The sequence below is a fragment of the Haliotis asinina genome, chromosome 5 (assembly GCF_037392515.1).
Source record: "Haliotis asinina isolate JCU_RB_2024 chromosome 5, JCU_Hal_asi_v2, whole genome shotgun sequence".
Taxonomy (NCBI): Eukaryota; Metazoa; Mollusca; class Gastropoda; order Lepetellida; family Haliotidae; genus Haliotis; species Haliotis asinina.
The window spans coordinates 60,778,879-60,791,772 of record NC_090284.1 but is presented as its reverse complement, the minus strand read 5'-3'; the positions used below and the strand labels follow the sequence as shown (position 1 = coordinate 60,791,772).

Here is a 12,894-nt window from a genome sequence, read left to right as displayed (position 1 = left end):
TTTTCCAAGTCGCCGAATGCGCTTAAGAGTTGCCCGCCTTGATAATAGTAGGACTCGCTCGAAAGTCTTCTGAATCTCTTTGCACCGTGGTGGGATTCGTCAGTTTTAATCGTTTGGACCGGCACATAATTTTACCAGGAAGCTAAATGAATCAGGGTCTGATATTTGTGTAAAGTCACGATATGGCTGTGACTATAAACTTCAACTCACTCACTAACTCGTTCACTGTTAGTTTGGCCGACTGCCCCATCGTACCCAAGCAGCTTTAGACCTAGTTTGATCAATACACCAGTCATTGTTAACTGCATGGCTACAGTTCGCCGTGATGTAGTCTCGCTATTACGGAATGCTTGTTCTTTGCTCCGTACCCGGCAGTAGTCAAGTTACATGGCAGCAGTCTGTAAATAATCGAGTTTTCACCAGTGGTTGGCAATATGAGAATTGACCTACACAGATACTGCAAGCAAACAAACCACGATCGGCTCCATTGATGAAGTATGTGTTGTAAGATACGTCCGTAAGATTAAGTCAAGATGAATTCGGATTTTTCACGATTGCTCACATAATTATACTCGGTTATGATCCAGGGGCCCGTTTCACGAAACTCTCGTAAGCCTAAGGTCTCGTAAGTTTTCTCGTAGCATTTGTACCTGGCATACTGTAACAGGAGGTGCAAAGGCTATGAGAAAAGTTACGAGACCTTAGGCTTACGAGGGTTTTGTGAAACGATGCCCTGGGCCCTTATTCTCGAAACGTTCGTAGACCTAAGAAACCTTAACTTTGATCGTAGTCTATGTGTTAAGAATGGGCTTAGGAAGTTCGAAGGGCTACGAACGTTTCGAGAATAGCCAGCCAGAATATTGGTTCTTGACGTGCTGTATCTTGTGCCACAATACCAATGACAGCTACATATCTGACCCACTGTTCAAAGAAATAAAAGCGACAATGCTATCTTAAAGATCCATAGTACCACCCCAGCGGTATCACAAGCATGTGTTTATGAACAAACTTTAAAACTTTGTGTTTTCAAACAAGGTGAGCGTATCCTGCTATGCCGTTGGCGTCAGTCACAAATACACGCAAAGATGATTCATGAATTGACCACATCTGAAGTAATTGCGTAATCGTCATCTTCACAGTGTACCTGTGAAAATCAGGGTTAGAATTGGTCTTCAGCAATTCACGGTTTTCATGAAAGGCGAATAACGGGATTGGGTGGCCAGACTGGCTGTCATAGCTGACAGGTTTTCGTATGCTTCCTGCGTAGATCGATACCCATGCCTTTGATCACTGGATTGTCTTGTCCAGACACAATTATGTACAGACCTCCGCCATACAGCTGATACATTTGCGGGGTTAAACAACAAACCATACCAGCATGACAATGGTATTCCATGATACCCACGCTTATCGCTATAGTAATTTGTTGTACGAAAATCTTTGTCATTAAACACGATAACATAGCAGCTTGATAACTTCATTCACAGAAACAAAACTGTCTAGCCCAAGCAGGTCAGTTATGATACACAGCTTCATGTACACCAAGCATTTGTATAGCTATTTTGATCAAATGAAGTAAACTTCACGATCTCCCTAGATCGCTATTCAAAGCTGAAAATAACCACGCATCTTGAAAGTCCAAGTACTCCGCCATGGCGTAGCTTGTGCAGAGTTGCAGCCCTTGGCTTTCGCAATACTGATCGCGGGGTCGAAACCTGGAATCACCCTTTCGAGTCCTGGATTTCAGCACAATGCCCGTGACCGTCAGTTTGACCAAGGCTCTAAAGCCTGCTTTTCTGTGGCTTTAACCCGACACCACGTGATCTAGGGCGGCATTAAACCAACCAGCCCACAGTGATTGCACATTTAGACCTCCAGTGTTCATGGAGACGATGGGATAGATGAACGTCACGCCAAAGCTCCGGGTTCGATCCCCAGACCTGGGTACAACTAGTAAATCCCATGTGGGGTGTCAACCACTGTGATAGTGCATGGGTATTGCTAAAGACGGCGTAAACCACAATTCATACAGACACTCTCTCACTCACACACACTAGTATTATGTCAGCGGAAAATCCGTTGTGACAACGTTGCGGAAAAGGTCTGCCGCAGTCTCCTCCTGAGCCCGTATTCACGAAGCGTTCGTAGCCCTAAGAATTCTTAATTTTGATCGTAGCCAATGTGTTAAAAATTGGTTTAAGATTTTCGAACGTTTCGAGAATAACTTCCCTGTTCCTATTTCTTTACGCTTGGGGGTTTGATCTCCAAATACCCCTGGTCTTCTGGAAACGCCTTGCTGTCGATCACATAGTCATAATGATTGACACTTGACGCCCTGGTCTCTGCAATAGGAACCAAATACCCATTTTCTTCTGGAATGGCCTCGCTGTTAATCACATAGTCATACTGATGATTCTCACTGTCTCTGCATTTCGCTTCCTTATCAGTTTTGGCATTGACCCCCGACTTAGTGCTGCTATTCCGCATGACATCTGACATTGTGACGTATTTGTGTTCAGGAGCTTCCGGTCTGTTGAGGTCATCGTAATGACTGTCAGGGGTCTCGGTTCTCTTGGATTCCCTCCATCTGTAACAGAGACGAGGAAGCATGTAATTGTTGGGGAAGCATCTTAATGTGAAATGTCAATGCCAGAGGTTAACCAGTCTCACTAACCCAGCGATATAGGTTTCATTTGTCGAAATTTGTCATGAAAACCGATCCTAACCAGCGCCCATTGATGGATTGAGAAAAATAGGCCGACCTGGGAACATCCGGGCTAGAACCGATCTTCAGAAACTATGCCTATAGTGAAAGGCGAGGCAACTAACAGTATCGGGTGGTCAGGGTCGCTAACTGTGTTGACACATGTCACAGGTTCCCCTGTGCGCAGAGAGATGTTCATGCTGTTGATCACAGGATGGTCTTGACCAAACGCGATTTTATACAGACAGCCGACATGTATCTGGAATATTGCTGAGTGTGGCGTAAAACCAAGCTCACTCACATACGATATTGCATTCCATGTCTTGACTTTCTTGCAGAGTACAGTAAGCAGATGTGTTCAAGCTTCACTGCAAACCTAGCGGGAACCTACATTATCCAGTATCCATCAGGTTTCCATAAAACGGAAATTAAGTTATTTTGCTGTGTTATGTAAATGAAACAACGTGAGTCCATAAAATGAACACAGAAATAATCTGTTTTCGCAAAGGGACGTGTTTTGTGATGACGTTACGAAGACATTTGGTAACGTCATGGGAAAGAGGCATTTCAGAGTCGAGTATCGCCTCCATCAGTAGCCTCGGTATCATACTAGTAACGGAACTGACCATCTAAGTTTCGGAAACTCACTACCACGCCTTGGCTTAATTCATGTAATTTCAAACAATTGTAAATGGTGTTTTTGCATTTAGAAATCAGTTTATAAATGATCTCACTGTAAGTCTAGTAGGAGGAAATCCCCCTCAATTTAATTATAAATTACCTCCGAAAGTACAGGAGAGATGAAACGGCGGCTACCAGTGCGACGATAACTGCAAAGGTTATCGCTGTTATTTGTCCTGGAAAACAATAAAAATACACGTTGATGACTGTAGTCTCGCTTGTAGTCATGCTTGCTGGATCCAGACCCGTGGAGGTCCCGGGGTACAATAGGCCTTCAGCAACCCATGCTTGCCATAAAAGGGGACTCAGCTTGTCGTATGAGGCGACTAACGGGATCGGGTGGTCAGGCTCGCTGACTTGGTTGACACATGTCATCGGTTCCCAAATACCGCAGATCGATGCCCATGTTGTTGATCACTGGATTGTCTGGTCCAGACTCGATTATTTACAGACCGCCGCCATATAGCTGGAATATTGCTGAACGCGACTTAAAACTAAACTCACTCACTCACAGATTGAAGCCACGTTTCAGTGATAGTATGAAAATCAGTATCATCCAGGACTTGTATGTGCATGAGTCGGTCTGACTGAGTTGGTCAGACTCGAATATTTACAAACCGCCGCCATATGTCTTGCGGAACCGCAAGACATATGGCATTGTGACGTATTTGTGTTCAGGAGCTTCCGGTCTGTTGAGGACATCGTAATGACTGTCAGGGGTCACGGCTCACTTGGATATTGGTTAAAAGCATTTAATTATAGAGCTTCGAATCACAATTATACATATGAAACGTTCGTAACAATTGTTTCGTATGGGGAAAGTCTCGATAATACAGAATACCTGGTCATCAATTCATTACTGCTGATTAAGGCTATTACAACAGAGTCGTATCACTTAACAGGTAACGAGAACTGTAAATCCAGCGTTGCACAATATTTTCTCGGTCAGTTTCGGATATGCTCTTTCAATCCAAGTCCGGCGGTGGGATAGCCTAGACGTTAAAGTATTCGTCCGCTATGCCAAAGACCAGGGTTCGATTCCACATATGGGTCCAATGTACCCATTGGTGGTGTTAGCGCTACAACTTCTTCCCTGCACTGATATTGCTGGAATATTGCTGAAAACGGCGTAAAACCATTCACACTCACTTTCAATCCACGTGGTAATCTCCAGCATTGATGTTACAACGTTATTAGTGCACTCACCGCCTGTCGGTTGATTCGTTATATCTCCATCATCGCTGGTGGATCCAGGGTTTGGACTAACACTCATTAGCTCTATAGACGTGGCCTGAGTAGTTCCTGCAAACATAATCTACTAGTATTGTATCATATTCAACCCATGACCTATTGCACACAATCTGCAAACAATAATCCCGACTTCTTTGATGTTCTGTAGTAATGTGACTACTTTAGGAAGACAAAGAGAGTACTGGCAATAAACAAGTAAAGTATTGTTACCTCAGTGACTTCATGAAACTATACCTTTAATGCCAAAATAATAGACATTGTAAATATTCAACCATATCTCATAATGATATTTTCCGTGATAATTAGTGAAACTGTGTTTTCAGATGTAGTACACACACCTTATTGGTTTTAAGATTTCTAACGTATTAGTCATGACTGTGAATGTTTATGTTAAAACGTTTAAGGCCGATGTATTCCAATATATCAACTGACTAGCGAGGGGCCCATCACAAACAAACATGTACTCACTTCCTGGACCTGCACTTATCGATGAGCCTTGGTTGGTCACTGAAACTGAAAATATTGCTGTCCGTTGTACTACCTGCAAATTCGCAATTAACAATACGAAACCTAATATCACTGTGATCGAATTTACAATCAAACCTAGTTGTACATTTGCAAGTACACTTACTATTCCACTCCGCGATATCCCACCTGTTCGGCGGCGGTCTGTAAATAATCGAGTCTGGACCAGACAATCCAGTGACCAACATCATGAGCATCGATCTGCGCAATTGGAAACCGATGAGATGTGTCAACCAAGCCAGCGAGGTTGACCACCCGACCCCGTTAGTCGCCTCTTACGACAAGCATAGTCGCCTTTTATGGCAAGCATGGGTTGCTGAAGGCCTAATCTACCCCGGGACCTTCACGGGTATCCATTGGTAGGAGGTACAATTGTAATATGTATATGTATGTCGAAACATATCAGACCCCTGATTAATGAATGGACCATAACAAACAAACATGTACTCACCACCTGGACCTGGACCTATCGATGAGCCCTCGTTAGTTCCTGAAACTGAAACTGGTGTATTATGTACGACAAACCCTAATACCATGTCGTGCATGGTCTTATATACACGGGGATGGTTAGAGCTACAACTGTACTTACTATTCCACCGCTTAGAGACACAGCTGCACTTACTGCTCCACCGGTTATAGCTACAACTGTTTTTACTATTCCGTCGGTTAAAGCCACAGCTACACTTACTGTTCCACCGGGTAGAGCTACAAATACACTTACTATTACACCGGTTAGAACTGCAGCCACACTCACTATTCCACTGGTAAAAGCCACAGCTACATTTACATTTCCACTGGTGAGCTACAACACTGGTTAGAGTTTCCAGTGTACTGATTATCGTATTAATAAGAAACACACATGCCATTGTAAAAAGTGTGATGTTTATACTGGTGCATATAATTAGCTTATAACCAGTTATTATGGGCACACTTACATTGTTTGTTTGTTCTAGGAAACATTGTTTGCGTTGATTTTTGTCATTCGGCAGACGAAATGAACATTCCAAAATTGGATATTTGTAATAATTTTAATGAATTTCTAACTTTCTAAACATCACATGGAACTTCATGTATAACAGCTATTTACACCTATGTGCATGTACTTATAAGTACCTTGTTGACAGTCGTCACCGACATAACCGCTAGCGCATCCGCTGTTACAGTGACCCGTGACCTTGTTGCATATTTCCATCGGGTCTCGACAGCGGCAGGTCTCCTCGCACTGAGCACCAAACCAGTAGTCATTGCACACTGGAACAGACAAGTGACAACAACTTTGTTTGTTGTGTAACGCTTAAGCGATGAAACTGGTACACCGAGACTACGAGCCTGTCACTTGTTTGTCAAGACCAATTCTAAATCGGATCTTCACTGGGGTCAAACGTGGGGCACTGAAGAACAGTCATAACCCGAATATTCAGGATGTGACCTTTGTTAGGTTTCATGCAATGATTTTGAAGTTGCATTCACTTTGTGTTTGGTCAGGAAGGTAAAGAATTGTGTGCATTCTTATGTTTCATCTTAAGGGGACTCTAAGATTTGGAAGCCACAGCTCATTTGACCAAACATAGCCACTTTAAAAATATTAAATACGAAAATGTATCTCCCAATTGAAGGCAAGTCTTCTTCCTAACCAGCGAAGTATTGTCCCGTCACACTGGCGTACGTCATCAAAACAAGGTTGATATTACAACTCAACATACCGAGCACTAGAACTTCACATAACGTGAGAATCTGTAAGGCGCTGTCTTCCCTCTTTGGCAGGTCTATTGTGACGTTTTGACCTCTCATTGGTTGCAAGCAGTTGAGGGGTATACGAATGGGTGGAGCCTCTTCGCTTTCCCATCGATAGCACCGTCTGCCATCAACCTTCACCTCGAAACCAGTCAAGCGTTCGGTTACTTCAAAACAAACAATTGTTTATTATCAAAAAACATTCTTTACAGTTTCCTATGTGAAAAACTTAAGTGATTGCAACATAATGAAGTGGAGCTTAAATGCATCCACGATATCTCCAGGGTGTACGTCCCGATTAGTCTCCACTATACCCTGGATGCATACACATGCATAATTCTATTCTATTACCTCCCTTTGCTGACTCCCCATTCTCACAGTAGCCAATCAGCTAAGCCGCCGTCACAACCGAGCTTGCCGGTGTCAACATAGATAGCAGTCGCAGCTGCAAAGGTTTGAAAAGTGAAAATTTAAAAAGTGAAAGTGAGTTGTGATGTCACAGCGTAGTCACCTGGAAACAAGCCGTAGATGCATCCAGGGTGTAATGGAGATTCATCAGAACATATACCTTGGCGATATAGTGGAAGAGCTTTTTAATGCTACTGTGAAAAAATACACCTCAGTTTGAATCTTCGCACAAGAAGGAATGAGAAGGTACTCATGTTTTAGAGCGTTATTTCAATCGTGGCGGTCTCCTTTTCTTCCCAGGACAGTGGGGTAGCCTAGTGGTAAAAGCGTTGTCCCGTCACGCTGAAGACTAAAGTTCGATTCCCCAAATAGGTACAATGTGTGAAGCTTATTTCTGGTGTCCCCCGCCGTGATATTGCTGAAATATTGCTAAAAGCGGTGTAAAACCATACTCACTCATTCACTTACCCATTTTCCTTTAAATAAGTATTTATTCATTCCAATCCAAGACGATTAATTTCTTTTGTTCAAAAGCATGTTTACTTGAATGCTATTCCACTCACGTGTGCTCCTCTGGTATATGACCATTCTGTACACATCATAGGACTGACCAAGATCTACTGTCCAGTATGGAGCTGTCTCGTTCAAGCCCGTGTGTGTACACGAACGTCGCGAGTAGAACGTATTGGCGTTTCCGTCGACGGCCCTCTCTGGTGTATTGGGTATAGTCTTACCCAGTTTACCGAAACGACTCAAGAAATCTGTATACGTACTAATCTGCCAAGCTTTTCTTTCTAGAGCAACATTTCCTGAAAAAAAATTGAGTATGTTGTATATTTGGGAAGTCCGCGTGGGTATTAGAGGGTGGATGATATGTTTGTGGTAGTAACTATTCATGAAATTGGTTGATCGGTATTCTGGAAGTTGGTGAGAATAAAGCACACGCCTTTATGAATGACAACTTCTTGTTTTGGGGTTTTTTTTTGCAAGCAAGGCTTTGTCATCCAAATGGTACTTGCTTTATTTTAAACTATCGAAGTGGTGGTAACACCGAAGGTGACTGTGTTGATGGAGATGCTGGCAGTCACCTTTGTAGCATTTACTGTGTGCGTGTTGTGGGTAATAGTGAAGGTGGGGAAGATCACACCATGCGGTGTGGTGAGTGTAGCTGAGAGGACTGATAGGTGTGTAATAGGGCGATGACAACCAAAAGGGCATGTATTAATCATGTTTGGTATTCGGTAAGATCGGTCATGACTGTGACTGTACGTATATCAACAGCGTGATTGGTGATGACAGCGACAGCATGGTTGCTGACGACAGCACCAGCGAATGTCACGGCGCCGTGACACAGCAACTACGCGTTACAGGGTTTGTATGGCTAAACATTTGGGTGACGAAGCAGATAGCAATGGGACACAAACATGCGTCAGAGCTACATATATTGGATATTACCGAAAGCATTACAATATGGACAAAACCCTTTTCCTACTCACGGTTCTGACAATGCATTCCGTAGTAACCACGCGCGCATCCTTCCTGACACACTGCTGATGGGCGGTCGTTCGGCACAGCAGGACACTGAGTCTTGCAATGACACGTATACTTTGTATACTGGGCTGAAAGTCAAAACAAGAGTGAGTGAAACAAGAGTGAGTGGTGATGTGGGGACGGTGTGTGTGGGGTGTGTGTGTGTGTGTGTGTGGGGGGGGGGGGGTGATTGGTGAGTGAGGATTTTGACCTGAATATTCAACACTGATTTATTAATTATTGAAAAAGATATGCTGATGGTATGTGAATATGGAAGTCGGGTTTTTTCTTTAATGAAAATGAATGAATTAATGAAATCTTTACATGTGTTTCTTGTTCTCTTGTGTTTCTCAAGAATCCGACAATTTGTAATTGTTGGTCGTCTGTCTTACATAAGCGATCAGTCAATCTTTATTATTGACGGTTGTGTTCGTGTCAGGTTAATATATGTCTTCCATTATTCCACCAGATCCCCCTCCCATTATTCCACCAGATCCCCCTCCCATTATTCCACCAGATCCCCCTTCCATTATGATGGAACAAGATTGACTGAAATGTGTATACCTCTCCTTTTAATATTAACTCTTGCCGTAAGAAATGCAGCTAGGATTCTTGCTTGGATATGTATACACATCTGTCAGGTATTGAAAAGGAATGTATACGTAATTTTGAAGTGAATTATAAAAAGGCATATAATTACTTTACAAACAACGATTTCCAACTGTTAAAGTCAACAGAGTTGATGTAAATAAATACCAACAAAATGATTCTATCACTTTTTTCATTCTAATAAAGTGCCTCTTATGTCTGCCTCTATGGTCATCTGACGACTAACTGTACTGTACACACAGTCAACATAATATGGTGATAGATGACACTGTGATCTGCCTGCAAAGTCGAGCAGCCATTTCCTCTGAGTACCCACATCCGATGTACTGCGACTCTTACACCCAAAAACATGCTGCCCTCAGATAAAGCGAAAATACTGGCGTCACAAACTAAATTACATGTTTCTGGCGTACATTTTGAGCAGAGCAAATAAACATATTTTATATATGCATATCGGGTTTCGTTTCAAATGCCATGTTTCTCAAACCGAATCAAAGTGAGCGAGTGAGTGAGTGATTTTAGTTTTACGCAGCACTCAGCAATATTCCAACTATAATCGAGTCTGGAACGTAAATCAAATGGTCAATAACACGAACATCAACCTACGCAATGGGTTACGGTGACATGTGTCAGCCAACTCAGCAAGCCTCACCATCCGATCCGTTAGTCGCCTCCCTCGACAAGCATGGGTTACTGAGGATCACCTCTTACCCGGATCTTCACGGATGTTTTCACAGTGAACCTTTTTGTACATTTCCGAATGTTACTGATCAGTGAAGAAATCCTTGGTGTTGACGTGAACCAAACATTCCCGAGATATTTTACGTGGATAAGTAGCCTGTGCATGTGTTTGTGACCGGTGCTCCCGACTGGTTAATGGCCTAATCAAGGACTTCTTAAGCAGAGGCTCCTTTGATGCTGTAAGTGTACTTCACTTTATGTCATATCACAGTTTACTCGGCTTGGTGCACAACACTGGGAAATTACAGTGAGTTTTCTTAAAGTAAACACAACATGTAGGTATCTGTACACATACTGTGTTAGAGGAAAATGTCAGCATAGCACTCACCCTCTGCTTGGAAAAATCCGAAAAATACAAAAGCCCATATGACACCATCCAAACCCGCCATGGCTAGACACTAGTGACAGTCTCTCTATCCCCAGCTGCTGAGACCATCAGTGTTTCCGATCTCTCTAACTTATTATGACCATGTGTCATAGTCAAAACTCCCCCAACGCCCTCCTCCTCTTCCTACCCCATCAACACATCCTCCGCATCTTTTCCTCATCAGCTGACCCCGTTGCTCCGCTGTTGAGCTTGTGATTGCTGAGCTACATTGTCCTTTACATTTGTGTTGACGAATCCAGTATGCTCTCGACTCCCGATAGCCTATGTGTCCTTGTGCCGTTTTGTTCCCTAATTAACATCGTGCTGCCAAACTACAACAGAAACAACGGAAATCTTTTGCGACCTATCCGAATTCCTGTCGATACACATTGATATATCACACCGGCAAGGCATCATATGATACACATTGATATATCACACCGACAACACATCGTATGATACACATTTATACATCACACCGGCAAGGCATCATATGATACACATTGATATATCACACCGGCAAGGCATCATATGATACACATTGATATATCACACCGGCAAGGCATCATATGATACACATTGATATATCACACCGGCAAGGCATCATATGATACACATTGATATATCACACCGACAACACATCGTATGATACACATTTATACATCACACCGGCAAGGCATCATATGATACACATTGATATATCACACCGGCAAGGCATCATATGATACACATTGATATATCACACCGGCAAGGCATCATATGATACACATTTATATATCACACCCGCAACACATCGTATGATACACATTTATACATCACACCGACAACACAACATATTATACACATTCATACATCACACCGGCAAAACAACATATGATTCACATTTATAATATCACACCAGCAACACATCATATTATACATATTCATACATTGTCTAAACATAAAGCAGCATACACTTTTACATATCACACTGAAATAAAACCACGCAGCTCACATTCATGATGCACAAGAACTATACATCGAAGTGAACACTTTCACACCTTACAACATCCATATATCACAAGTAAACACTTTTATACCTTACAACAACCATACAACTATATATCACAAGTAAACACTTTCATATCTTACAACAACCATATATCACAAGTAAACACCTTCGTGCCTTACACCAACCATATATCACAAGTAAACACTTTCATACCTTACAACAGCCATGCAACCATATATCACAAGTAAACACTTTCATATCTTACACCAACCATATATCACAAGAAAACACTTTCATACCTTACAACAACCATACAACCATATATCACAAGTAAACACTTTCATACCTTACAACAACCATACAACCATATATCACAAGTAAACACCTTCGTGCCTTACACCAACCATATATCACAAGAAAACACTTTCATACAACCATATATTACAAGTAAACACTTTCATATCTTACAACAACCATATATCACAAGTAAACACCTTCGTGCCTTACACCAACCATATATCACAAGTAAACACCTTCGTGCCTTACACAACCATATATCACAAGTAAACACTTTCATACCTTACAACAACCATACAACCATATATCACAAGTAAACACTTTCATACCTTACAACAACCATACAACCATATATCACAAGTAAACACTTTCATATCTTACAACAACCATATATCACAAGTAAACACCTTCGTGCCTTACAACATATCAGAAGTGAATACACTCACAGATCACAATAGCCACATCAGACGTGGACACACTCCCGTCTCTCATGAGAGAATCCATCATACAGTAGCTATTTTTTGTTTGTTTGTTTGTTTGTTTGTTTGTTTGTTTTTGTTTTTTCGAGTATGTTTATACCGCTGGCCCATCGCCCGAATATTGCTGAGCAAAGCGTTAAACGCACTTTTAAATTCAACACGTATTTACGACAGATCATATAAAGCTGTACAGAAATGCATAGACAGACACATTGTGATCAGAGCCATTTTGTATCTACTGGTTACTTTCAAAGCATAAGGTTTACAAATGTATCCTAATCGAATCCTAACGTATCCAAATTTATCCTAACTTTGCCTTTTGAGGTGTGATCAAACATTCTGTTTACAACGATTCAAATAAGAGTCACATGAACACTTGCTCAAACCGATTTGATTAGTGTAACACCACCCGAGGCCTTATAAGAATAAATGCTTCAAAAGACTTTTTGTAGACGTGTAGACACTTCAAATTATTCATATTCAAAGTCGACTTGCTGTTACATATGCTTTTGGTGGATGTCTACTGGATACGCTCAGGTTAGTGAACACCTTGAGTGAGTGAGTTTAGCTTCACGCC

General features: G+C 41.9%; 1 protein-coding gene across 2 annotated transcripts; it reads right to left on the bottom strand.

Annotated features, from left to right (window-relative positions):
- Window positions 1–1,463: 1,463 nt before the first annotated feature.
- LOC137283710 (uncharacterized) lies at window positions 1,464–10,739 on the bottom strand. 2 transcript variants are annotated; one of them, XM_067815373.1, is made up of 10 exons: window positions 10,512–10,739; window positions 8,800–8,922; window positions 7,867–8,112; window positions 6,865–7,062; window positions 6,275–6,412; window positions 5,613–5,651; window positions 5,105–5,149; window positions 4,592–4,687; window positions 3,486–3,561; window positions 1,464–2,587 (listed from the first exon to the last, which is right to left on the bottom strand). In XM_067815373.1, exons 1-10 carry the CDS (start codon window positions 10,570–10,572, stop codon window positions 2,236–2,238), a joined length of 1,374 nt encoding a protein of 457 aa, XP_067671474.1. In that variant the 5' UTR covers window positions 10,573–10,739; the 3' UTR covers window positions 1,464–2,235. The 2 variants fall into 2 exon arrangements, with proteins under 2 accessions (XP_067671474.1, XP_067671472.1); XM_067815371.1 differs by having other exon boundaries at window positions 5,613–5,657; window positions 10,512–10,658.
- Between the last annotated feature and the right edge of the window lie 2,155 nt (window positions 10,740–12,894).

Coding starts and splice junctions, on each gene's coding strand:
- LOC137283710 (XM_067815371.1), bottom strand. CDS start 10,572: ATGGCGGGTTTGGATGGTGTCATATGGGCTTTTGTATTTTTCGGATTT. Junction 4,688..5,104: donor GATAAGTGCAGGTCCAGGAA/GTGAGTACATGT, acceptor TTATGTTTGCAG/GAACTACTCAGGCCACGTCT. Junction 3,562..4,591: donor AACGAATCAACCGACAGGCG/GTGAGTGCACTA, acceptor ATTGTTTTCCAG/GACAAATAACAGCGATAACC.